General features: G+C 47.3%; 1 protein-coding gene across 1 annotated transcript in view; it reads left to right on the forward strand.

Annotated features, from left to right (window-relative positions):
* LOC102452682 (cytochrome P450 4B1-like) overlaps positions 1-18,113 on the forward strand; it is a 46,106-nt gene extending 27,993 nt beyond the window's left edge. Inside the window, exons 9-12 of the mRNA XM_006111447.4 lie at positions 1,115-1,248; positions 4,358-4,422; positions 6,056-6,138; positions 17,387-18,113. Of these exons, the coding sequence (XP_006111509.2) occupies positions 1,115-1,248; positions 4,358-4,422; positions 6,056-6,138; positions 17,387-17,561 (457 nt within the window). The 3' untranslated portion in view covers positions 17,562-18,113. The remainder of the gene's footprint in view (positions 1-1,114; positions 1,249-4,357; positions 4,423-6,055; positions 6,139-17,386) is intronic.
* Positions 18,114-27,527: the final 9,414 nt, after the last annotated feature.

Below are 27,527 nucleotides of genomic sequence, written 5' to 3' on the forward strand. Positions count from 1 at the left end.
GGAGACATTCCAGCTTGTGTGGTGGTTGGCAGATTTAATCTCGGCATGTTCTTGAAAAGTCCTGGCTGTCAAATGCTCTTTGCTTTCCCCTTCTAAAGTGCCTCTGTTACCCATGAGCACTTCCTTTGGAGGTTCCTTACCACTTGGATCATTCTCATGGCGCATCCACATACTGTAGCTCCATGCTAGGTCGGAGAGAGTGCACCCGCTGGAAATGAATTCAGATAGCCATGTTTAACGCACTGCTCAAAGCCATGGAAGAGCCACCAAGAACCCAAACCAACACAGAGTCTTGTAGACACAGTTACACGAGTCTGGTGTGTGTAGCCCTTTTCATTAGGGATGCTCCCTCCATACTATGCTGGTCCATGCTAGCTCTGTAGTGACAACTCACCACCAAAGGGTAGAAAATGAGAATCTCGGGAGAGCCTTTCAGGAATATTATTCACGCCAACAGTTAATTCTTTTGATAAATGATGTGTTTGCTCGGGCTTCCCCATATGTCTTTGGGGGGAGTTTATGTTGCTTGTGAATCACCTGACTTCCTTTCTGGTGGATTTTCATCATCCAGGAGAAAAGGAAACTGTTTTATTGGCTTAAAAACAGAACCCAAAGGGAGAAGTTGTCAGTGGAAAAAAGGGTTGCCAGATACGTTCACAAAAAGTACCAAACATGAAGGGGAAAAAAATTGGTTGAGCAAAAAAAAAAGGACCAAACTTGTTGAGCAAAAAAATAGCACAAAAAAAGGGTCACTACATCTTTAAATCCCAGCGGTCCACACTTCCCGCTACTCCTGCCCCCTCCAGATGCATAAAGAGAAGAATGTCCCAGGTGGCCTTCCATCCGAGAAAAACAGAAAATACCGAACATTTTACATGTCCAGTATTTTCTGTTTTTTTTTACCGGACAGAGGCTGCAGATACCGGACTCCTGGCAACCCTAGTGGAAAAGCCAGCGAAGGAGGCCAAGTGAAAATGATCATTCCAGGCAGAACAATATGGTCCGTAGCTGGACATGGAGTGAAGATCTTGTAGCATGGAATCCCAGCACAGATCTTGCCTGTCGGTATTATCACTTCAAGAGGGGTGTGTCACTCAATTTCTCTCGCTTGCAGGGATGACCTCGGAAAGATGCCTTACACCACCATGTGCATCAAGGAGACTATGCGCATTTACCCGCCGGTGCCTTTTGTGGGCCGCCAGCTCAGCAAACCCATCACGTTTTACGACGGACGATATTTACCCGCAGGTTGGGTTTTTCCCTATTTCTTTCTTTCCATTAGACCTTATGCAAAGTGCACACATCAATTGAAAGGACAAACATTTCTGAAGCAAACTGTCTGGAGTCTGCGCCCTGTCTTGCGGGTGCTGGAGGGTTACAAATGGCTTCTCCATGCCAGCTCCGGGCTCACTAAAGCTGTGTCTAGACGACAGGTTTTTTTTTTTTCGAAAATATGGCCTTTTTTCAAAAAAACGTCCCCTGCAGCTAGACTGCTGCCGCGTTCTTTCGAAAGTAAATCAAAAGAACGCGGCAGTTTTTTCGACCACAGAAAACCTCATTTTACGAGGAAGAACGCCTTTTTTCAAAAGTGATCTTTCGAAAAAAGGTGCTATGTAATGTTTTTTCGAACTTACTAACTCTTCTCCCACTCTTGTAATGCTTCCAGAGGGCCACGAACAGCTGATTTGTGGCATTAAGGATGCTCTGGGTAGAAGAGAGAGGGGTAGGGATGGGGCACACTGGGTGCTCTCTTTCGAAAAAGCGGTTTGCTTTTTCCAAAGTACTGGTTGTAGTCTAGACGCTCTTTTTCGAAACAGGCTTGTAGTCTAGATGTAGCCTAAATGGGCCCTGGAGAATGCTGATGTTATTTGGTCTTAAAGTGTCCTCTGTTGGGTTACCTAGTCCATCTGCCCACATTACTTTTGTAGATGAGCCAACTAGCCCTAGGAGATGGGTCTACGTACTAACCTCAGCCTTGACTGTCTCTTCCACCCCTGGTGACCGCATCATGTTCATTGCAAGATTTTCTAGGCTTCCCTTCTCCTCTCCCTTCCTATTACACTGTGGTGGGGAGCTGCAGAGGAGCTGAAAGGAGGGTATAGAATCATAGAACCCCAGGGATAGAAGAGACCTCAGAAGTCATCAAGTCCAGCCCCCTGCCCAAAGCAGGACCAACCCAACTCAATCATCCCAGCCAAGGCTTTGTCAAGCCGGGCCTTAAACACCTCTAGGGATGGAGATTCCACCACCTCCCTAGGGAACCATCCCAGTGCTTCACCATCCTCCTAGTTAAATAGTTTTTCCTAATATCCAACCTAGACCTCCCCCACTGCAACTTGAGACCATTGCTCCTTGTTCTGCCATCGGTCACCACTGAGAACAGCCTCTCTCCATCCCCTTTGGTACCTCCCTTCAGAGAGTTAAATGTTGCTCTCAAATCCCCTCTCGCTCTTCTCTTCTGCAGACTAAATAAGACCAAATCCCTCGGCTTCTTCTCATAGGTCATGTGCTCCATCCCCCGATCGTTTTGGTTGCCTTCTGCTTGACTTTCTCCAATGCGTCCACATCCTTTCTGGAATGGGGGGGGGGGGGGGGGAGGGGCAGAACTGGCTGCAATACTCCAGATGCAGCCTCACCAGGGCCGAGTATGTTCATGAACTTCCTACGCTATCGACATCCAAAGATCCTACCCTTCCTGCCCCTCTACACGTAGACTACGGCAGCTGTCGGGTGGCAGGATTACCTGTCGTAGGGTTACCTGTTCTGTTCTCTCCCTCTGGGGACACCTGGTACTGGTCACTGTCGGAAGACAGGAGACTGACCTAGAGGGACCTTTGGTTTGACCCAGTATGCCCGTTCTTATGTTCCTATGCAGCCAACCTCCTAGAGCAAGGAATGAAGGGGATAAAATTGCTGCTTTCATGGTCAGCAGGGTTGGAGATGTTCATGGTGGTGCTGTGGTCTAGTCTTCCCTGATCCCAACTGTCCCAGGGAGATGGCGGATAAAGAAAAGTTATTTATTAGTTCCCATAATAGAAGAACTAGAGGACACCAAATGAAATTAATGGGTAGCAGGTTTAAAACTAATAAAAGAAAGTTCTTCACACAGCGTGTAGTCAACCTGTGGAACTCCTTGCCAGAGGAGGCTGTGAAGGTTAGGACTAGAACAGAGTTTAAAGAGAAGCTAGATAATTTCATGGAGGTTAGGTCCATAAAAGGCTATTAGCCAGGGGGTAGGAATGGTGTCCCTGGCCTCTGTTTGTCAGAGGCTGGAGAAGGATGGCAGGAGACAAATCGCTTGATCATTGTCTTCAGTCCACCTTCTCTGGGGCACCTGGTGCTGGCCACTGTCGGCAGACAGGCTACTGGGCTAGATGGACCTTTGGTCTGACCCAGTACGGCCGTTCTTATGTTCTTATGTAAAATCTCTGAGCCTAGGAGCTCTGCCTACCCCCAATGATTGGTGCAAAATGGAGCTTCTGAGTGGTTGACTCTCCGCTGTGGAGTCCCACTCACCTTCCCTTTGGTGGAGATGAGGAGCCATGGCAAAGGAGCAGGGTCCTCCCAGCATTGTCCTGACTAGTGCTGAGGGATGCCTAGAGGCGACCACGCGATTCCATCTCAGAGCCAGCTGTGAGCCGTGGACTTCCAGCAGGTTTCCTGTCATGGAACCCCCCAGGGCTCCTTAGTAACTAAAGCCCTCCTCCATTCCCACCAATGGGGATCTTCCCATTTACTTCAGTGACCTTTGCATTGGCCCCAAGGTACGGCTGCTTATGTTGGAGCACGGCTCTGTAGTTGAACAGGCCACTCTCGTGGCTAGGGATTGGGTCCCAGCACCCAGAGCAGATGGGGGTTAGAGGTCACAGCATTTGTGCACACAGCAGCTCATGCGGCTTCCCATCTCCTTCTCCAAGCCAACACTGCTCAGTGCTCATCTCGAGCATGTTGGCTCTAATTGCCACAAAGCAACCCAGAGGCAGAGGCTAAAGTCCTGGAGGGGACTCATAAGGTCTGGGTTCTATTCCTGGCTTCGCTGGGTGATCTAGGGCAAGTCCCTTCCCCATGCCTCAGTTTCCTCATCTGCCCTTCTTTGTATAGTACGTTGAGATCTACTGTTGAGAAGCTCTAGGGAAGGCCTAGTTATTGTTACTCCTAGATCATAGCAAGTGGGGGAAGGTACCGGCCCACTGAGCAATTGCATTGGGATGGGTGGCCTGAAAATGGTGGTCATAAAAATGCTAGCTTCTGTGGTTATGAGAACATGTCGGATCTCAGAAAACACAGACCAAGCCGAGAAGCTATGTCTAAGACCTGTCTTTTCCCTGAACTTTGTGTCCCTTCTGTTGTTTTGCAGGTACTCTGGTTGGACTAAACTTCTATCTTATTCACCGAGACCCCAACCTATGGAAAGATCCTGAGGTACGGTACTTGTTTTGTCTTTATAACAACCACCAGGTCCCTGCAGCTGCTGTCTCATGAATCCCCTTCTGTATAATAATGAGGACATTGCATGACATCGCTGTTATTATTATTTGTACTGGTGTAGTCTCTAGAGGGCTCTAATCATGGAGCGGGTCCCATTGTGTAAGGTGCTGTGCAAACACAGAGCAAGATCATGGCCATTGCCCCACAGAGAGTACTGCCATAGGTACTGACTTCCTCTCTAGCTGGGGGGTTCTCAGGCCCCACCCCCATTCCACTCCTTCCCTGTAGTCCCACCCCTGCTCTGCCCCATTCATCCTTTCCTCCAAGCCCCGCCCCTGCTCTGCCCCGCCTCCATTCCGTCCCTTCCTCCAAGCCACGCCCCTGCTCTGCCCCGCCTCCATTCCGTCCCTTCCTCCAAGCCACGCCCCTGCTCTGCCCCGCCTCCATTCCGTCCCTTCCTCCAAGCCCCGCCCCTGCTCTGCCCCGCCTCCATTCCGTCCCTTCCTCCAAGCCCCGCCCCTGCTCTGCCCCGCCTCCATTCCGTCCCTTCCTCCAAGCCCCGCCCCTGCTCTGCCCCGCCTCCATTCCGTCCCTTCCTCCAAGCCACGCCCCTGCTCTGCCCCGCCTCCATTCCGTCCCTTCCTCCAAGCCCCGCCCCTGCTCTGCCCCGCCTCCATTCCGTCCCTTCCTCCAAGCCACGCCCCTGCTCTGCCCCGCCTCCATTCCATCCCTTCCTCCAAGCCACGCCCCTGCTCTGCCCCGCCTCCATTCCATCCCTTCCTCCAAGCCACGCCCCTGCTCTGCCCCGCCTCCATTCTGTCCCTTCCTCCAAGCCACGCCCCTGCTCTGCCCTGCCTCCATTCTATCCCTTCCTCTAAGCCCCGCCCCTGCTCTGCCCTGCCTCCATTCTATCCCTTCCTCTAAGCCCCGCCCCTGCTCTGCCCTGCCTCCATTCTATGCCTTCCTCTAAGCCCCACCCCTACTTTGCCTCTGCCCCCATTCCACCCCTTTTCCCAAGCCCCCACCTCTGCCCTGCCTCTTCGCCACCTTCTCCCCCAATTGCTCCCCATCGCTGCCCCTCTCTCTTCTACCCAGAGCATCCTTAATGCCATAGATCAGCTGTTCACGGCTCTCTGGAAGTGTTGCAAGAGTGGGTGAGGAGTTAGTAAGTGGGACCACCAGCAAGTGAGAGGTGGGGGAGGGAAGTGAGATGGGGGGGAGGAGCTTGGTGGCCTTTTTTTCTACATGGCATCGGCATTGATGATTCCAGCTCAACAGAGAAGACATGAAAGAAGGAAAAAAAGAAAGCGGAAGTGAGTTCCAAAGATCACAGCACGTTTCAGAGCATAGAGCCCTGGTTTCCTGACCGCCTGGGCAGCATCCTTATCCATGCTGTCATGGTGCCTCCCATGAATGGGGTGTAACAAGCCCCCTCTCACCCTGGGCACTTTGTGCGCTGTTTGGAGACACCCCCGATGTACGATGCTGTAATCTCACCTATACACCAAAGGCACAATGAAGCGACTTTTCAGAAAGTGACAGGAACATGGGAAACCAGCTGCCAGTCAAAACGGGAGCTGCTCTCATGCGGGTCTCTCTTCTGAGTTATCCAACACTCTCGTTCCAGGTGTTTGATCCCATGAGGTTTTCGCCGAAGAACTCCGCCCAGCGGCACTCCCATGCTTTCATGCCTTTTTCAGCTGGACCCAGGTGGGGTGTAACGTTAGTGTCAATGTCTGTCTAGTGCTGCCCACAGACCTCCCCGGTGCTACATCAATATGGGGGCGGTGCTGCAAAGCACTCAGACCCCGACCTGGGTGGGAGTTTTGCCATTGGCTCCAATGGGAACTACATTGAGCCTTGTGGCAGACAAGACAAAGGGAGAGAAGATCATCTAAGGCAAGGGTGGGGAACCTAAGGCCTGGGGGCCGGATGTGGACCCTGGCTTGCCTAGATTTAGCCCCCAAGGCTTGGACGTCCCCTTCCAGCACTGGGGACCTCCTGCTGGTGCTCCAGTGCCCCCGTCATCTCCCTGTGGGGCTGGAGCACACACAATCTACTAACTTGCCCCTCCAAGCTCTGGATGTGGGGAGTGTATTTCTCCGTAGATCGGGAGTGGGGAACCTTTTTTAGGGTCGGGGGCCGCTGACCCATAGAAAAATCAGACAGGGGCCATGTCATTGAAGTTTTTTGGGGTTTTTTTGCTTCTCACGTATGTGCGGCCCCGACTGATTTTTCAGTGGGTCAGAGGCCCCCAGCCCAAAAAAAGGACTTCCACCCCCAATCTAAGGCAATGGTAGGGACACGGTCTAGATAAATCATGGGCAAAGTAGAGTGGATTCCTTGGGAAGTGGGTTATAACGAGGCACTGAAGGCGAGAGAGTGCGCTGCATAGACAGGAAATGAGAGATTGTCCTCTGTTCAGAGTAGCGTGAAGCATATCCAAGAATGGGAGACAAAAAAGGGTCTGAAAGCCTCTGGCTCCTTCTTCTGGGGCTGCTAGCCAGCTGCGCTCTTGAACCCCGGAGTAATGTAGAGCAGCCTCCGAGCTGATTTCCATTATCCTGGATTCCACGAGGCCATGCCAACAGCCGGAGACTGGAGTGTCAGAATGTGAAGAGAAAACCCCTTTCCCAAGACACACTTCCTGCACTGGGAACCAGGAAGCATTATTCACCTCTCCCCCAAAGTATTCTCCCCGCAAGGGCTCCGTGGAAGTCAATGGCTCAGGACTCCTGCTTGTGTGAGGCTGGGTAGCTCCCCTGAAAATATCTTTTTAACATTTTATTAAAGATACAGAAAAGAGGGTGGAACAGTTCAAGCATTTGAAATGTGAAGTATTAAGTCAGGCGTTCGTCCCTGGCCCTTTAACCAGAGAGTTTTTAGACAGAAACCGCTCCTATTTTCTAGTCTCTTCTCTAAGACAAAGGCCACACTGGGTCAGACCAAAGTTCTTTAATAGATGGGAATAACTGATCTTGTGGGTGAAAGAGAAGAATTTAGTTGAGGTGGGTTGGTGCGGCTCTTGTGAAAGTCCAGTCCTGTGTCCTATAAGACAGAACAAGACAAAGAGGGGAGAAGGAGTAGAAATGGTGCCCCCGGCCTCTGTTTGTCAGGGGCTGGGAATGGAAGACAGGGGAGGGATCGCTTGATGATTCCCTGTTCGGTTCACTCCCTCTGGGGCCCCTGGCACTGGCCACTGTCGGCAGACAGGACACTGGGTTAGATGGACCTTTGGTCTGACCCAGTACGGCCGTTCTTATGTTCTTAGAAAAGAGCAGCAAGGGCAGGAAATAAAACTACAGTAAAACTCCAATAGTCCGGCACCCAATTGTCCGGCATCCCGATACTCCGGCATCAAAACGGCAAGCGCTCCTGGCCAGCTGATTGAAAAGCCGGTCGCTCAGCACACATGGTGGCTATACCTAGACAGAGCATAAGGTTGAAGGAGGGAGTGGCATGGGGTTACAGCACAGAGAAGAGTGTTTGCTCCAGCGAAGAGGAAAGGGAAGGGGAGAGAGAGGGGGATTGGGTCCCGGCCAGCTGATTGAAAAGCCGTGCGGCTGTACCGGGACCTCCTGATACCCCGGCATACCCGATAATCCGGCATTACCTGGGTCCCAAAGGTGCTGGATTTATCGGAAGTCTACTGTATTATCACTGGAGTTAACCTCTCCTTGCAACCTCTGTGCTGGAGAAAGACCAGTGTGGTGCATATTTTTACTAGCCACTCTGAGACTTGTCAAATGTATACCAGCCATGGTCTGTTTAGAGCAGGGCTGGCCAAGATACGTCCTGGGGGCTGGATCCAGCCTGCCCAACACTTGGATTCCCCCCACAGACTGCATCTGGTTGTTCTCTATTTATATCCTGTTGCCCGGGCCACTGAATTTCCAGGTGCTGGCTCAGGCAGCAGGATCCAATTTAAATGGCTCACAACTGCCGGTTGCATTGCTACCCCAGCCAGGGCCAAGGCCGGGAGCTTTTGAATAGTCGCAGCAATCCCAGGTGGCTGCCAAAGGATGCAGTCGCGGCAGGGCCGTGAACCCTTTAAATTGCTGCTATTTAAAGGACTCACAGCTCCCCGCCCCACTGCTATTGTGTTGCCTGAAAGCTTCCCAGGGCTGCTGAAGCTATTTAAAGGGCTCTCAGTCACAGCACTATCCCGGCAGGGGCTGGAGCCGTGAGCCCTTGGCTGTGTTTTTATTCAAAACCTCTGGCCCCAGACAAGTCTGGGGGAAGGCCAGCCCCCAGCCCCGCCCCTTCTGCCCCAGACTCCGCCCCTTTGGGGGGTGGAGCCAGACCATGACCCGTGCCAAAATTAATTAAGTGGCCCCCCTGCAAAAATTATTGCCCGCCCCTGCTTTAAAACTACCTCTGTGATCACAGGCTCACAGCAGCGCTGCAAAATAGACAGTCTTGGCCAGCTAAGCCAGTCCTAGTAGACACAAACAGGAACCACACAGGGAAGAGGAGAAACAAAATGGGGCAGGGCAAAGTCTCACTTCCCTGATGGTGGTTGGATATAGCCTGAGTCCGTGAAGCTGGAAGTGTCATCTGAGGCCTTCTCTCGGGCCCGGCTTGGCTGGCAGGAGGGTAGCAAAGGTCAACAATATCCCAGTAGCTCCCAAAGTCCCAGGGTGTGGTGGTGGTGACAACCATGGTGGCAAAGGACGCTCCTTTTGGTTCATCTGTCCCCAGCCAGCTGCTGTCGGACAGCTTTTTCTTCTGGTGATTCCAGCCCCCTTCCCCACCTCGGCCCCCCCAGAGCCTTTTTTAAAAAGGGAGTTTTGAGCAGAATATTTTGTCCTCATTACTGCGTTCACCCGGTAGGTCTAAATTCCCACATATCAGCTTTGGTCCATTGGTTTCCAGTCCCACATTTCTCTTCTTTTCCAGACAGGGTTTAAACAGGTTCCTTGAGTGAGATCAAGAGGCCTTTTGGTTTGGAATAATTTGTTCCGTATCCCCTTTTCACTTTTCCTCATCAACGCTGGTGGTTATAGATTGTGGTGACATATTATGGACTTTCACTTCCTTTGCACAGCGGGGCTTCCATTTCCCCCAAATCTCTCTCTCTCTCTCTCTCTCTCTCTGTCTCACACACACTACCCTGAGGTTTAGAGCAGAATGGCATACAGGTCACTTTAACAGTGTACAACCCCCAACAAGTATCAGAGGGGTGGTTGTGTTAGTCTGAATCTGCAAAAACAACGAGGAGTCCTGTGGTACCTTATAAACTAACAGATATATTGGAGCATAAGCTTTCGTGGGCAAAGACCCACTTCATCAGATGCATCTGACCAAGTGGATCTTTGGCCACGAAAGCTTATACCCCAATTAATCTGTTAGGGTATGTCTACACTAGGCCCCTAGTTCGAACTAATGGAGGCATTCAAACTTGCAAATCGAGCCCAGGATTTAAATATCCCGGGCTTGATTTGCATCTTCCCATTCAGGCACCATTTTTAAATCCCCTTAGTTCGAACTGACTGCCCGCGGCTACACGCAGCGGTTAAAAGTTAATCTGAACTAAGTTACTCCGAACTAAGGACTTAGCCGCGGGCAGTCAGTTCGAACTAAGGGGATTTAAAAATGGCGCCTGCCCAGGAACATGCAAATGAAGCCTGGAATATTTAAATCCCGGGCTTCATTTGCAAGTTCGAATGCCTACATTAGCCACCCTAGTTCGAACTAGGGAGCTAGTGTAGACATATCCTTAGTCTACAAGACTTCTCGTCATTTTTGCCCCCCACAGGCATTTCTCCCCTGGCAGGCTCCATAAGGCTACATCTACACTGCACTGTAAACGTGAAATAAGATACGCAATCTGCGCTCTGCAAATTGCGTAGCTTATTTTGAGTTTATTTCAAAATAGGCTATTTCAAAATGTGGTGCTGTTTGCACAGCACCAAATTTCGAAATCGTGTTATTTCGAGACATCCCTTAACCCTTGTGGAATGAGGGTTACCGGGAGGCCAAAATAGCACACCCATTATTTTGAAAAATATTTCAAAACAGCCGGTGGCTTGTGAAGATGTGAGGTAGCTATTTTGGGATATCTCTGGTATCCCAAAATAACGTTGATGTGGAGTGTATGCCCCTCTCCATTGATCATTCTGTACATAACCTTACTTACAAAAACAGGACACGATATCTGCCTCACCCAGACACTGACCGACAAACTAGAGGGGTTTCTTCTCACCCCTGACACAGCGTTAAAGCACACACTGTACCACTACAGCCATCGCCAGAGGGAGTGGGTGTGACGGCGCGTTGGGGGTCCCCCGTCTCCTGCACCCCGAAATGGCACAAACAGACTCCACCAGCCAGTGGAATTGAGGGTGGTTTATTGCTCCTCCAGGATACAGCATAGCACAGATGTAATCTGGTTACAGGAACTGGGGCTAAGAGGCCTCAGTGCCCCCCTTGAGATAGGGGAGTCCCAGCCCCCCTCCCCAGCTCCTTCTCCCCTGCTTTCCAGACAGGAACTAACTCTACCTCTCCCAGCCCTGCCCCCAGCCAGGGCAGCATTCCACCTCCCTTTGTTTCTCCCCATGGGGGGTAGGCTGGTTCAACCGGTATGGTACCTTTGCATAATAAGGTTTTCCCTGATGGGTCTTGCTCCGGACAGCAGAGGTCACCACAGCCCAGCAAGTACCCCCACTACGTCACAGTGGGCTCCTATCTCGTGACACTTGGTAAACAACCTTGAAAACTTGGTCTATGCTACAGAGTAAGCAGCTCAGAATCATAGAAGAGACCTCCAGAGGTCATCAAGTCCAGTCCCCTGCCCTCACGGCAGGACCGAATACTGTCTAGGGCTAATTAGATTGGGCTAATTATGTCAGTGTCTATACCACAGTCACTGAAAGTGCCCTGCCGCAGCGACATGACTCCACAAGCGGCGCAGGGCTGACATAACAGCCGACTGAATTACTGCGGTGGCTATCAGGCAGCCTAAATTAAGCCGACCTAATTCTGTAGTGGAGACAAGTCCTAGTTCAAGCTATTTGTTTCTTTCCTAAATTAGCTTCTGAAAGGCATCACCAGCAAGAGAGAGGGGACTTTACCTTCCCAACACAATAGGGAGAATTAGTGGTGCCGCCCTTCCTGATCCTACCTCTTGGTTACAATCTGATTTCGGATTCCAGAAGCGTCATGTGCCACTGTGCTTCTGCTGTTTGATTCCATATTATTTTATCCTGTTGAAACAATGGCATTTCGCCAGCACTATCAACGAGTCATGCAAAAGTGAATCAGGCTCAAACTGTTTAAGATCACATTCTGATGGCTCATATTCGCCTTTTCAGTGAGAAAGCCTCAGCAGGGTCATCATGTTCGACTGTAACTTTAAAAACAACAAGTAGTGCTGTGGCACCTTACAGTATGTCTACACATAATTTTTATTTCAGGGGAAGGATGCAAATAGCACTGCGTATTGGCATACTTCCTCCATTTTTTTGTCGGAAGATGCTCTTCTGGTATTTACCCGTGTCTACACGTGGCCAAATTTTGAAATAAACCCCTATTTCAAAAGACCCCTTATTCCTCCTACAATGAGGCTTACAGGGGTCTTTTGAAATAAGGGTTATTTCAAAATTCAACTGTGTGTAGATGTGGGTAAAAACTGGAAGAACGTCTTCCCCAAAATAAAAAAACGGAGGAAATATGCAAATGCGCAGCGCTATTTGCATCCTTCCTCCAAAATAAAAATTGTGTGTAGACATACCCTTAGAGACTAACAAAAATATAGATACAGGATCCTGAGCTTTCATGGGCAAAACCCACTTCTTCAGATGAGATGCAGTGGAATAACAGAACCAAGATATTTACAAGAGAAGGAAAAAAAGTACCTGTCAAATGTAGGACAGGTGCCAATGAGTCTAATTAAGTCGGTTGGAAGTGGCCCAATTGTGGGTCCATATGATGAAGAACGAGGAGTAACGGTAGTTCGGAATAGGAAGCCTAGTCCCAACTACCTAGTTCGTGCCACGTGTAGCCGCGGGGCACAGAGTCCGAACTAGTGGATATTTAAAAATGGCGGCACCCGGCAATATGCAAATGAAGCCCGGGAAATTCAAATCCCGGTCTTCATTTGCAACTCCGGTTGACTACATTACCACCCTAGTTCGAACTAGGGTGGTAGTGTAGACATACCCACAGAGACAAACACCTACAGGATCTTTATCAGGCATTCTTAAAACTTAAATATCCACCTGGGGAAGTGAGGAAACAGATTGACAGACCCAGACAAGTACCCAGAAATCTACTCCAACAAGGAAAATAATAGAATATCACTGGTCATCACTTACAGCCCCCAACTTAGCCCCTCCAGCACATCATTGACAATCGACAACCTATCCCGGAAAATGATACCTTGCTCTTACAAGCCTTGAGTGACAGCCCAATCCTCGCCCACGGACAGTCTCCCAATCTGAAGCAAATTCTTTCTAGTAGCCACACATCACACCTCAGATACACAAACCCAGGAACCTACTCCTGCAATAAACCTCGTGGCTAACTCTTTCCACACATCTATACAAGCGACACCATCATATGACCTAACCACATAAGCCGAAACATCAGGGGCACATCCTCTAATGTGATATATGCCATCAAGTGCCAGCAATGCCCCTCTGCCATGTATGTTGGCCAAACTGGACAGTCTGTGACAAAGGATAAAGGGACACAAATCAGACATCAGAAATGGTAACACACATAAAGCTGTAGGGGAACATTTTAACCTGCCTGGGCACTCAGTCATGGATGTAAACGTAGCTGTTCTTCTACAAAAGAATTTCACTGGCCAATTACAGAGAGAAAGAGTGGAACTGGAATTCAGCCACACATTTGACACTGTTTTCTTGGGCTTGAACAAAGACATTAACTGCATGTCGCATTATAAAGCCAGTTTCCACTGCCTCTGACAACTGCATTTTTACATCAAAAGCTAAGATTTGTCCACTTCCAGTCCACTTCATTAGACTCATTAGCACCAGTCTTACAATTCACAGGTACCTCCTCCCCCCCATTATAAATATCTTAGTTCTGTTATTTCCACTCCAGCTCATCTGAAGAAGTGGGTTTTGCCCACAAAAGCTCATCATATGATATATATTTTTGTTAGTCTCTAACGGAACGTCTACACTTGCTCCCTATCTTGAGATAGGGATGCAAATGTAGTGTACCGAAATTGCTAATGAAGCATGGGATTTAAATATCCCGCACTTAATTAGCATAATCGCTTCCGGGTGACATTTTGAAATTGCATTATTGCGAAATAAAACGCCCCATGTAGCAGTGTTATTTTGAGAGAAGACCCTTCTCTCAAAATAACTGTTATTCCTACTGAGAAGGGTTTTCTCTCACGCTGCTACACGGGGCGTTTTATTTCACAATAACGCAATTTCAAAATGGCGCCCGGATGCGATTATGCTAATTAAGTGCAGGATATTTAAATCCCATGCTTCATTAGCAATTTCGATACATTACATTTGCATCCCTATAGCGAGATAGGGAGCAAGTGTAGCCGTACCCTAAGGGTACGTCTACACTACAGAGTTTTTTGGGAAAAACTTCAATTACGTCCACACTTCAATTGCATTCTTCCAAAAGAAAATCGAAAGAACACAGGGGTCTTTCTAGCATTGGTAATCCTCTTTCTACAAGGAAGAAGCCTTTTTCCAAAAGAGCTCTTTCAGAAAAAGGCATTTGTGGACAGGAAACAGGGAGTTCTTCCGGAAGAAGAGGAAAGAGGAAAAAGCACAGGTGCCCTGGTGGCCACTCCATCCATAGTAATCACAGTTTAAATGCTAGATAGCATCCACACTGAATGGACGCTCTCTTTCGAAAAAGCAGATCTCATTCTTGATGTGCTTTGGCAATGTGAATGCAATCTTATGGAAGACGTTTTTTCGGAAGATCTCTTCTGGAAAAGCGTCCGAAAGATTCCTGCTGTCTAGACGTAGCCTAAGGTCAGCTTGTTCTTTTTGGTGAGGTTACTGTAAACTAGAAGAATGACTTGGGGAAAACGCACAACTGCAGTCAGCTGCCCTTTTTTTCTCAGGGCATAATATTTATAGCAAAAAAGGCAAATGAAGTTAAGTGAAAAAAGGAAACAGTGAGCTCCCCAGCTTGGGAATCGGCCCTTCCCTGTGACACGCAGCATGGAACCCATCCCTCCCCAAAGCATTCTTTCTTCTCTGTCTCCCAGGAAACAATGTATAGTCCTTCCCCTAAGTACCTGGGGAGGGACAGAGGGTTAATCTGAGCTGAGATTAACCGCTTATTTGCCACAGACCAGAGTCAGCCATAGGTACGCTGTCATTATCACCAACTCCCAAGGGGGGCTGGCTGTAAGCTCATGACCCACACAGGAAGGAGAAGCACGTACCTATGACACACAGAGGGTGGGCGCTAAGGAAAGGGGGTGGATGGAAAAGGGGTGGGCAGAAGTATCGAGTCCAGGGAGTCAGCTTCTTCTCAAATCAGTCCAGCTGCCTGTAGTAGAGGTTTGCTTTGTCTGAGTGTGCGTGTGTGTGTGTGTGTGTGTGTGTGGCCCTTAGCGCTGTTTCAAAGGCAGGAGGGCTACTTCCAGTGAGAAGGCCAATTAAGAGCTGTTAAGTAAATGTTTATATTGTAAGGGAGACAACTGGGATGTGGGGGCAAAAGACGGAGGAAAACAAGGGTGTAGAAACTATGACACATAGAGCCAGCTGCTCCTACCAGCAGCAGGCAAGAAACATTCAAATAATTCTTTAGAAGAGCATTGTTTGGGGCAAGAGTCAGGTTACGTTTAGACGACACCTCTCTGTCAACAGAGAGATGTAGATTGGGCACATCGAAATTGTTAATGAAGCAGTGATTTAAATATCTCGTGCTTCATTTGCATAATCGTATCATGGTGCTCTTTCGAACAAGTGCCATTTCAAAAGTAAAACCATTGTCTAAAAGAGCACCATGATACGATTATGCAAATGAAGCGCGGGATATTTAAATCCCCGCTTCATTTGCGCTTTCTTAGTGCCTCATTTACATCCCTCTGCTGACAGAGGGCTGTAGTCTAGATGTACCCTTTGAGAGAAATCACATGTGTATCAACGAGGGGAGTCAAACGCTCTGGTGGGGCAATCTAATTGGTCCCACGGCCGAGGTGCCTAGAACACTGAATAGTTGTCAAGTGTTTGTATGAACGTAATGATAATTTAACACAACTTAGTTTTTAACATTAAAAAAGTGAATAAAGACAAATATTAAAGAGACAGAGAGTAATAAAGTTGGAGAAAGGCCGGAACCATTTATCTTACTGCCCTCAGCTACTTTATTTACAAATAACATGAAGGGGTCTAAATCCATTGGTAACACTCAGGAAAGAGACAGTGGAGTCATTGTGGATAGTTCCATTTAATGTGCAGCAGCAGTTACCACAGTGAACAGAATGTTGGGAATCATTAGGAAAAGGATAGATGATAAGGCAACGTAATTTATTGCCGCTATATAAATCCATGGCACATCCACATCTTGAATACTGAGTGCAATCTGGTTGCCGCATCTCATAAAAGATATATAGGAACTGGAAAAGGTTCAGAAAAAGACAACAAAAGTGATTAGGGATATGGAACAGCTTTCATATGAGGAGAGGGGGTTTTCAGTTTGGAAAAGAGACGACCAAGGGAGGATATGGTAGAGGTCTATACAATCACGACTGGTGTAGCAAAGTAGATAAGGAAGTGCTACTTACTCCTCATAACACAAGAACTAGAGATCACCCATGAAATTAATAGGCAGCAGGAAGTATTTCTTCACACAATGCACTGTCAACCTGTGGAACTCCTTGCCAGAGGATGTTGTGAAGGCCCAACCTATTACAGGGTTAAAAAAGAATTGGATAAATTCATGGAGGATAGAGTCCATCAATCCTTATTAGCCAGGATAAGCAGGGATTGTGTCCCTAGTGTCTGTTTGCTGGAAGAAAACATAATGGACGACTGGGGATGAATCACTTGATGATTGCCTGTTCTGTTCATTCCTTCTGGGGCACCTGATATTGACCACTGTGGACAGGGCCACATTATGACTTTCGTGGGCCCTAGGCACTTTTGCCTTCGTGGGCCCCTCCCACCATAATATCAATATTAAAAATTATTTTTGATATCACTTTAAATACTTCAACATTTTATTTTTTTTCTGTTTTATGCAAAATTTAGTAGATTTTCGTGGGCCCTAAAAGTTTCATTTTTTTCTGATATGAGAAAAAAATTAAAACATTTTCTTCGACCCTAAAAGTTCATTTTTTTTCTTCTGATTTTAAAAGAAATTAAAATATTTTTGTGGGCCCCTAAAGGTATCATGGGCCCTAGACACTGTGCCTACTGTACCTAATGGATAAGTCGGCCCTGACTGTGGATACTACTAATATGCAATGGGTACAAATTCTCTGTTACTTCATAGTCAGGCTACATATATTACAATCCCCTATATATCAATGGCAATACCATCTCCTGGTATTAGGGTTCTCCTGAGTAGATAGTGAAACTTGATCTAGTCTTTTGTTCCTGCTCAGAGCTGGGTGTCGGATCTGCCTTGTAGCTGTAGAATTCTATATATTCAGTGAACAACCATGCCGGAATCAATGAAGGTATTGATCCTAAAATAGAAGTTAATTATTTGAATGGCTTCCACCAGTTTGATTCCTTGAGACATGAACCTCATGGAGCACAGAGAATTGTTCAACAGCAAGTAGCCTTCTCAAAGTGCTGGCAAAGAGTGAAAAATAAACTAAACCTTTTAAAGCACTTTCTTTGTGTTGGATTAACGGCATGTGGAAGAAGCCCAGCTGCAAAACCACTTGATTTGCAGTCAATGGAAAGTCTCCTACTGTCTTCAGGGGACTTTGGAGTATGCGCCAGGCAACTCAAGTTCAGTATTCTCACTGGTTTTCTCTCTCTCTTCTCAGGAACTGTATTGGGCAGCAGTTTGCCATGATGGAGATGAAAGTGGCCATTGCGTTGTCCTTGCTACGCTTTGAGTTTTCACCCAATCCAGCGAAGATTCCCAGGAAAATACCCCAGATTATCTTACGGTCCAGGAATGGGATACATGTGCACTTGAAGAAAATCCACTGGCATTGACATTGTGAAATAAGTGGGCAAATTACAGAAGAGTTTTGTAAATTTTTGTATTATCAAATGCATTCAAATCCCATCTTTTTTGGGGGCGGGGGGATCTTCACTCTGTTTGGCTTGGTCTATACTATATTGGAAGGTCAAAGAAAGAGATGCAACTCCAGTTACATAAATTACACGTCTGGAGTCGATTTATCTTACATTGTGTTTCCGCACCATCCACACAACAGGAGGCCGACAAGAACAAACGCTCCCATCAGTTTCCTTTACTCCTCATGAGGAGCAGGAGTACCGGTACCCTTTGGGTTTGATCTAGCAGGTCTATACTACACCCACTAAATCGAACTCTGGAAGATTGACCGTGGCAGTGTTGATCTTCTGTGTAGTGTAGACCTGCCCTTTGAGCCTTAAAGCTTGTGTGTTGGTCCAGTGAAAGACATATATACATACATATATATGTATATTTATTCTGAGCCATATGATGTCTTCCATTAAATCTGTCTTCCCAAACATTTTCTGGTTACTTTAATGACAGAGGGAGAAAGAAATTAGATTGATCAGCAAAGAAGAAGATTATTAAACCAGATCTTCAGACCATGTCAATCAACATAGCTCCACTGATTTCTTCAGAGTTAAGTTGATTTATGCCAGTAGGAGATTTAAGCCTGTGTTATTAGATGAGATTTGAAAAGGTGATCCAGTGGTCACCGTTAAAAGCCCATTTCTGCAGATGGAAACTTTGCTGTGGCCTTTGCACTTGTATTTGCTAAGCATGGGATGGGAGGGAACTATGGTAACGCAGATTCCTTTAATGTGGCAAGTCTTGGCAAATGATTACTCTTTAATAGTGGACTTATAGCTGGCATGCCCCCTCATGGCTGGAGGTCGCGTTGCAGGCCCAAGTTCAGACGCACCTATTCTGAGGTAAACAAAGAGTCTATTAAAAGGAACTCAGAGAAATTAACTCTTTGCTCCTAACCAGACTCACTCCTCCACAGATTCTTCACCCTTCCTGGGTTCTGCGGAGTTGTCCTCCTGCTCTTCTGTAGAATGATTCTCCGGGCTTTCTCCGTGTTATGTTCAGAGCGTGCACACAGAGCCGTTAGACCATAACTTAAATACGGGGGGGAGGAAGGTTGCAATGTAACTTGATTTCCTTAGAATTCAGGACCAGGACACAAACCAGCCACTAAACAGGGAGACAAAACAGGCTGCTCCCTACAACGGAGAAGTACAGTTCTCCCCACTTTGGGTACGTCTACACTACAGGCTTCTGTCAACAGAAGTTTTGTCAACAGATACTGTCGACAAAGCTTCTGTCGACAAAGAGCGTCTAGACTACATTCAGTTCTGTCGACAAAGCAAGCTGCTTTGTCGACATGGTAGTGTAGACGCAAAGGACAGTTTACATGCAATAACACCTTCTGTCGACAGAACTCTGTCGACAGAAGGCGTTATGCCTCGTAAAATGAGGTTTACCAGCGTCGACAAAACTCAGCGGTAGTGTAGACGCAGGTATAGTTTTGTCGACAAAAGTCCACTTTTGTCGACAAAACCCTGTAGTCTAGACACACCCTTAATGCTTGGCTCTCCATCTGCTTCAGGCCCAGAGCACACACTTCCCACCAGGCCCCATAGCTTGCAAGCCAGACTATAGGCTTCCCCGAGAATGTAAAATGATAGATCACAATTGTACCACAATTTTCAATCCACCAGCCTCTTCTCTAAATTCCTCAGCTTACAAGCATGAACAAAATCACAAACTGAACATTAGAGAAGGCCAGTGGTGCCTGCCGGGGAGTAAAAGTGATACCTGGTCTTTGTCCTGTTTGGGTCACCTCCATAGAAACCCTGATCTTCTCCCTCTGTTGCCCACCATCTCTGGTGCCTTCTCCAGCCAAAGCCACACCCAGCCTTACTAACGTCAAGTGCTGTAATCGTACCGAGGTTATGTCCAGTGACAACTGATCAATGGGCCTCTTCACTATCTTCCATTTTACCTCTATAAAAAATGCCTCTGGTCCCAATAACTGCTTTATGGCTTTCCCCCCATGTCAACCCTCCCACGTAATATTGTATTAACACTGTGTGCCTTCGGCAGAAAAAATGTGGCAGGTGTATCATAGAATCATAGAATACTAGGACTGGAAGGGACCTCGAGAGGTCATCGAATCCAGTCCCCTGCCCTCATGGCAGGACCCAGTACTGTCTAGACCATCCCTGATAGACATTTATCTAACCTACTCTTAAATATCTCCAGGGAGGGGGATTCCACAACCTCCCTGGGCAATTTATTCCAGTCTTTGACTACCCTGACTATTAGGAAGTTTTTCCTAATGTCCAACCTAAACCTCCCTTGCTGCAGTTTAAGCCCATTGCTTCTTGTTCTATCCTCAGAGGCCAAGATGAACAAATTTTCTCCCTCCTCCTTATGACACCCTTTTAGATACCTGAAATGGGGTAGAGTTTTTCCACTCTTTGCCATCTTCTGTCGCATGCTCTCCATCACTCAGGTCTAAGTATATCGATCTTAGTACATTATTCGCATATTATAATGTAGAGTGTTACGAGTGGCAGGCTGTGGGGTAGACCTATGTGAGAGTAGGAAATTTTCAAGGCAGCAGTCTCCAGTCATTTTTGTCTAGCACTGGTTCTAGTGTCTGCACAAAACTCTCTGCTGGTCCATTTCATGCTGGGTGACAGAGAGCTGGCCCACTATGTTTCACTGAATTTTGCTGTATAATGTTTAAAACTCCCAGAAATAAATTGTAGGACTGTGATGTGAAAAGAGTTCCTTAGGTAAACCCCCTCAGTGGCAAATATGTCAGTTGTTTATTAGAGGTTTTTATCATGTACGCCACCTCTTGCCCCTACGAATACTCATTAACCACTTCTACATATATTTGCTATTCTTTTTCTGCAAGGTCAATGCACAGCCGCTGCCTGGCCTTGAAAATTTCCATGGGGGACAGTGCCTCTTCTGGAAATCGCGCTGGCTACTATCTTCATCTAAAGTCAGCCACCAAAAACAATTTCAGTCTATCAGTGACGGGATGGGCTAAGCCCTGAAGCCCCCTGCTGGAAGCTTGTGGTCTTGCCACGCTTCACCCCAGGAAAAAGAGCAGAGGAGAAGTCCTCCAGGCAGGCCAGAGTGTCTGCTTCCACTGCAGCCAATCGGGGCCCAGTAAGCCAGTATAAAGAAGCTGCTGGGCTAGAGCCAGTCAGTTCCTCTTTGGAGCTCAAGTTAGGCAGATGGACGGACTGACTGAACAAGCAGCAGTACCCTGGATAGGTCAGGGTGGAGAGTGGATTGCAGACCTGGCTGAAGACTGGGTGGGGTGGGTAGGAAGAGTTGCCAAACCCTGGAGAGGGTGGTGCTGGGACTCTGAGGCAAAGCCCTGAGGGGAGGGCAAGGACAGTGCAGACCCATGGGAAATTGGCCCAGGGAGCAAGAATAGCAGTAGAGCCAGAAGGACTGGTACTCAGCAGATAAGTGCTATTTACAGGGTCCCTGGGCCAGGACCCAGAGGAGTGGGTGGACCTGGATCCTCCCCAAACCTCCAGTAGCTACTGGGAGAAAGGCCGGAAGAAGCCTGATCCTAAGCAACCTAGAAGAAGGGATATCTGGGATACCATCCACTCCAGAGACAGGAGAAGGAGTAGGAGCTTGTGGACACAGGCCCTCGAGAGAGAGGGTGAGCCCTTTACACCGTCCCTTCCATATGTATTAGCCCTCTGTGCTGCTCGTGTAATTCCACTAGCATCTTTTTCTGTACACATCTGGACATTATGATGTGCATTCCCTATAGCAAACAAACCTTCTACAGGGCTAACTCCAGTTAGATCCGGACCACACTTCTCTAGTGACTCCCACCCTGCAAAAAAGACCAGAAAAACCTGGTGGCACGTAAAGTGACAGATCACAAAATTAACCCAATTAAAGAAGCCGTTACAACCGCAATAATAAGGTTACAGTCTAGCTAGTCCATCCCATAATGAAGGTATATTCAATATGGGTCTGATCCAAAGTGTATGATGTCAATGGGAAGTTTTGCTAATGACTATAATGGCCTTTGGAGCAGTTTCTATACACACAGACATCCACGGCTAAACAACCAGCCAATAGCTTTTCTGACGATTGTGTTCTGAATGTGCCAAATGCTTTAGCCCCTGAGAGGAAACCATATACCAAATAAATGTCCGTTGTCTTCCCAGTGGACTGTTTGAATGTTACTTCCCTGGAAAGGCTCTTCCTGCATGGGAAGGCCGTGCCGTTAGCCGCACAGAAGGAAAATGAGGAAGATGCCAGGAGCCAGTCTGATCTCAATGACAAGCACTGACGATCTTTTTAGCTCTTCAGAGGAAGGACCATCTCTAATGATGTGTGTGTGCAGCACCTAGAACAAAGGTTTCACGACCTTGCATAGGAAATAAATAACAAGAACAACAACAGCAGTAATCCTCATGCATAAGAACATAACGGCGGCCAGACTGGGTCAGACCAAGGGTCCATCCAGCCCAGTAGCCTGCCTGCCAACAGTGACCAATACCAGATGCCCCAGAGGGAGGGAACACAACAGGTAATCCTCATGTGATCCCTTCCCTGTCACCCACCTCCAGAGAAACAGAGGATAGGGACATAATTCCTACTCATTGATGGAGCTAACCTCCACGAATGTATCTAGCTCTTTTTTGAACCCTGTTAAAGTCCTAGCTTTCACCGCATCCTCTGGCAAGGAGTTCCACAGGTTGACTGTGTGCTGAATGAAGAAAAACTTCTTTCTCTTTGTTTTAAACCTGCTGCCTATTATTTTCATTTGGTGACCCTGAGTTCTTATATTGTGGGAATAAGTAAATAACTTTTCTTTATTCACTTTTTCCACACCAGTCATGATTTATAGACCTCTTTAAAATCGCTCCTTAGTCTCCTCTTTTCCAAGCGGAAAAGTCCAAGTCTTTTTAATCTCTCTTCATATGGGACCCGTTCCAAACCACTAACCATTTTTGTTGGCCTTTTCTGAACACTTTCCAATGCCAATCTATCTTTTTTTTAGATGAAGCGATCACATCTACATGCAGTATTCAAGATGTGGTAGCACCATGATTTTATATGGAGGCAATAGGATATTTTCTGTCTTATTCTCTATCCCCTTTTGAATTATTCCTAGCATTCTATTTGCTTTTTTGACTGCTGTGAAGAATTCCTCCATGAACCTGTCATAATAGGAAAAGGGAAGCAAAGAAAACCAGAGAGAGACCAAGAAGGCAAGGTGTCAGGCTGAAAGCCAAAGACAAAAGTCAGGAGCATTGTGTCGAGAATGAAAAGATGGTGCCCATCAAGAGAGCCAGGAAACAAGCTGTATCATAAACTCCAAAGGTTTCACTGTTGCCTGGCTTGGCCCTTGCGCTGCAATCTCTCTCTATGCTACAAGAGCGTTTGCCCCACATCACATGTTACCAAATCAGAACGATAATGTTTCTAATCCACCTTGCACAGGTGTGAGCAGCGGTCACCTGTTCCAGCACCATGAAGAATCAGGACACGTGTGAGGAATACATGGCGAAAGCAACTTTCAGCTTTGTGTTTGGCTCATGGCAACATTCCAATGTGCCCTCCCAGGAGATGTGCGTATCTGGTTTGTGTGTGGGTGCGTAACAGTAATCACTCATCATCATGTGAGTCTGTATCTGCAGACATAACAAGGAGTCCTGTGGCACCATAAGGCATGTCTAAACAGCAGGCCTACTGCCAAAATTAGCTATGCAACTTGAGCTACGTCAATTGCGTAGCTTGAGTCGAAATAACTTAATTCGGCTTTTGGCGCTGTCTGCACTGAAGGGAGTTGAAGGAAGAACACTCTTCCTCTGACTTCCCTTACTCCCTGTGAAAGGAGGATTACAGGAGTCAGAGTAAGAAGGCCTCCAGCTCGACATTATTTCGAAATAACAGCTTGCTGTGTAGACACACACTATGTTATTCCGAAATAATGTCGGTGATTCCGAAATAACACTGCTGTGTAGACCTACCCTTAGAGACTAAGGGTAGGTCTACACTACTAATTCGAACTAGGAGGGTAATGTAGGCATACCGCACTTGTAAATGAAGCCCGGGATTTGAAGCCCGCAGCACAGAGTAGCTAGTTCGGATTAGGAATGAGGAGTACAGCTAGTTCGGATTAGGAAGCCTAATCCGAACTAGCTACTCCGTGCTGCGTGTAGCCGTGCGGCACGGGGTTCGAACTGCCGGCATTTAAAAATGGCGCCGGCCGGCTTCATGCAAATGAAGCCCGGGAAATTCAAATCCTGGGCTTCATTTGCAAGTGCGGTATGCCTACATTACCCTCCTAATTCGAATTAGGAGGGTAGTGTAGACATACCCTAACAGATTTATTAGGGCATCACCTTTCATGTCCTAATAAAACCCAGTTTTACCCACAAAAGCTGATGATCCAATAAATCTGTTAGTCTCTAAGGATACGTCTACACTAGCTCGTTAGCTCGAGCTAGGTAGGGTAATGAGGGCAAGCGGAGTTGCAAATGAAGCCCGGGATTTAAATATACCAGGCTTCATTTGCATGTTCCTGGGTGTCGCCATTTTAAAATCCCCCTTAGTCCGAACTCAGGGCCTGCAGCTACACACGGCCTGGAGAAGGTAGTTCTAATTAAAGATCCTAATTCAAACTACTGTTACTCATTCCACGAGGAGTAACGGTAGTTTGAATTAGGATCTTTAATTCAAACTACCTACTCCGTGCCGTGTGTAGCTGTGGGCATGGAGTTTGGACTAAGGGGGATTTAAAAATGGCGGCGCCCGGGAACATGCAAAGGAAGCCTGGGATATTTAAATCCCGGGCTTCATTTGCAACTCCGCTTGCCCTCATTATCCTACCTAGCTCGAATTAACAAGCTAGTGTAGTCGTACCCTCAGGTGACATAGGACTCTCTTTGATGTCATCGTATATATATTTTTTAACTGTGTTCTCTATTATTGCGACTAATCCATATGCAATCAAAGGGTCATGCATCAACTTGAGTTACAGGCATAAGTGTAAGAATAGAAAGACTAGTATTATAGAGTGTAGGATTGATAAACATGACGTTGGCAAGAGTGTGCAAGCGATGGAAGTAAGACAAGGTTGAAAAGCAGGGCCTTCAGTCTTCAGAGTGGTCAAATTTCAGCATAGCCACTTTAGGTCTAATGTCTGAAAGAAACTGACATGACTAGTTGACCCAGGTTTAATTCTGTGCCAGTAAAGTTGCAAGCATATTGTAAAAGATGGGTTAATGGCCAATGTTCCTGAAAATATGCCACAATGTTCCCATCCCTCCTGTAAGATGCCTAATTGGAACATCATGGGAAATGCTATGCAATAATATAGTATAATAATACATACCATCTCATAGAACTGGGAGGGATCTTGAGAGGTCATGGAGTTATAGAATACTAGGACTGGAAGGGACCTCATGAGGTCATCGAGTCCAGTCCCCTAGTACCACCAAGTACCATCCCTGACAGATTTGCCCCAGATCCCTAAATGGTCCCCTCAAGGATTGAACTCATAACCCTGGGTTAGTTAGCTGGATGTCCACTTGTCACGGGTGTCGCCAAATTTCCCACGGTCCGGTAAAGCTTGTTTACAGCCTCCAGTCCTGGCTCTGTCATTTGGCTCTAAATTACCCCGAAAGAGACCAGCAATCGGTGGAAGTGTTGGTAAAGCCGCTAAGCATGCACATGATTTTTATGCCACATCTCCTTATTTCCTTGTGCCAATACAGTCAAATTGTGTAACAACACAAATACTTTGCCATGAAGAGAGCTGATCCGCCTTGGCTAGGCGTAGGCTTATATAGGGTGTATCAGAACAATCATACATTATTAAACAGCACTGCACACGCTGTTGCATTTCTTTTCCTTGGTGAAATAAAAAGACAATATTGAAATAAAAAGACAATATCGCTACAATATTGACTTTTGGCAAATTCTCTGGTTTGGCACCGGTCAGGTCCCAAGGGTGCTAGGTGCGAGAGGTTCAACCTGGAATAAAGATTTAAGATCAGCCAGAGAGCTCATGCTCAGAGACTGAGGGAGCATTTCTCCAGAGGGTTGCAGAAAGCCATCCCCAAGGGCATAGCCCCGATTCTGGAATTCACATTTCTAATTCAGTCGGCAAAGCCTACATTTTAGGACCTCCCTGTCACACTTCTATGCTATGATGTGCTTACTCAGATGCTCCCTGAGTACAGCAAGTTGCCCCAAAAGGCTTGGCCTTGGATCCCTAGCTAAGCTGATTCTTATCAAGGAAGCTGTTTTTAATTATATTTTAAGATGGTTTTAATCATGAACATCTGCCTGAAGCATGTGAAGGGTGTACCTCACACGTCTAATAATTACTACATGCAGCAGTGCTTGTGCTGCCTCATATTCTTTCTCATGTTTTCTTCTAGTGTAATTTTTTGTGATTCATCGCTACTCACGTTTACAGGGGAACAATTAAAGGTACAAAACCGAAAATGGCTTACAGCTCATACACGATCCCAAATACAGCGCACATCACAGGATCGTCAAGAGAAGGGGACTATTAGGCAGTTTTACGACTTGTCAGAATGACACGGCCAAACAATACTGCCTCGACATTATGCGTTTGGGTGGGGATTGCTGTCATAAAACAGGAGAAGAGGTACATAAAAGGGAAAGAAGGGGACTGGGAGGAGGGGAAAGGATGGTACCTGAGAGGATGTGACAAGCAGGAGGGGGAAAAATGATTCCCCTTAACCTCTGAGGATCGGACAAGATGCAATGGGCTTAAATTGCAGTAAGGGAGGTTGGGATTGGACATTAGGAAAAACTTCCTGTCAGGGGGTTAAACACTGGAATAAAGTGCCTTGGGAGGTTGTAGAATCTCCATCCCTGGAGATATTTAAGAGCAGGTTGAACCGACACCTGTCAGGGATGATCAGACGATGCTTGGTCCTGCCGTGAGGGCAGGGGAGTGGACTCGACGACCTCTCAAGTTTCCTCCCCATTCTCTGATTCGAAGATGGGTGGGTGGGGTTGGCAGGCATGGGGGGAATGGAACTCTGGAATTTTTTCTGAGCGATCTTAATTGTTTTCATTTAAATGATTCTAAATACAGGGTCCACATTTCTTTAAACGCATATAACCAATCTCGTCTTTCATTGGCTGCTAACGAAAACACCTCAGAGCACCACTGTTATAGGGCATCAGCATACTCGTCCACCTTTCGCAGCTTGGAGACGTGGCAATTCTTGCAGCACTCAAGAAACTAGTCTTTGAATCTGTGTGACACCCGGCGTAGATCCTAGGGCATAGAATCATAGCATCATAGGACTGGAAGGGACCTCGAGAGGTCATCGAGTCCAGCCCCCCGCCCTCAAGGCAGGACCAAGCTCCATCTACACCATCCCTGACAGATGTCTATCTAACCTGTTCTTAAATATCTCCAGAGAGGGAGATTCCACCACCTCCCTGGGCAATTTATTCCAATGTTTGACCACCCTGACAGGAATTTTTTCCTAATGTCCAATCTAAATGTGCATGAAAGGCTTGGCTGCTGAAGTTGAGAACCATTTGGACTCTCTCTCTCTCCATAGCTCTCTGGCAGTTAGACAATTCTCTAGCGCTAGGGTCCCCCCTAACTTTTTAGGCCCCAGAAGAGATTAGAAGATAGGGGCTTGACATTGTGTGACCTTGATGGCATCCACTTGTTGCATCAAGCATAGCCTGAGATCGGGGCTGGATTATTAAAGGGATTTTACGGGGCTGCAGGCCAGGGCCCCAGGAGGTCCCTCTTAGCTCAGGGCTCTGTGATGCAGCCACTAAAGACCCTACATCCTGCAGTTCTGCCAGGTGGGGGTGGGGGAGCATCTCTGTCTGCTGCTCTTCCCCCTCCCCAACCCACTGGAGCCCTGTGCATTGTTACCTACCAGCCCTGTGCTCTTGCGAGCCAGGGA

The sequence above is a fragment of the Pelodiscus sinensis genome, chromosome 9 (assembly GCF_049634645.1).
Source record: "Pelodiscus sinensis isolate JC-2024 chromosome 9, ASM4963464v1, whole genome shotgun sequence".
Classification (NCBI taxonomy): Eukaryota; Metazoa; Chordata; order Testudines; family Trionychidae; genus Pelodiscus; species Pelodiscus sinensis.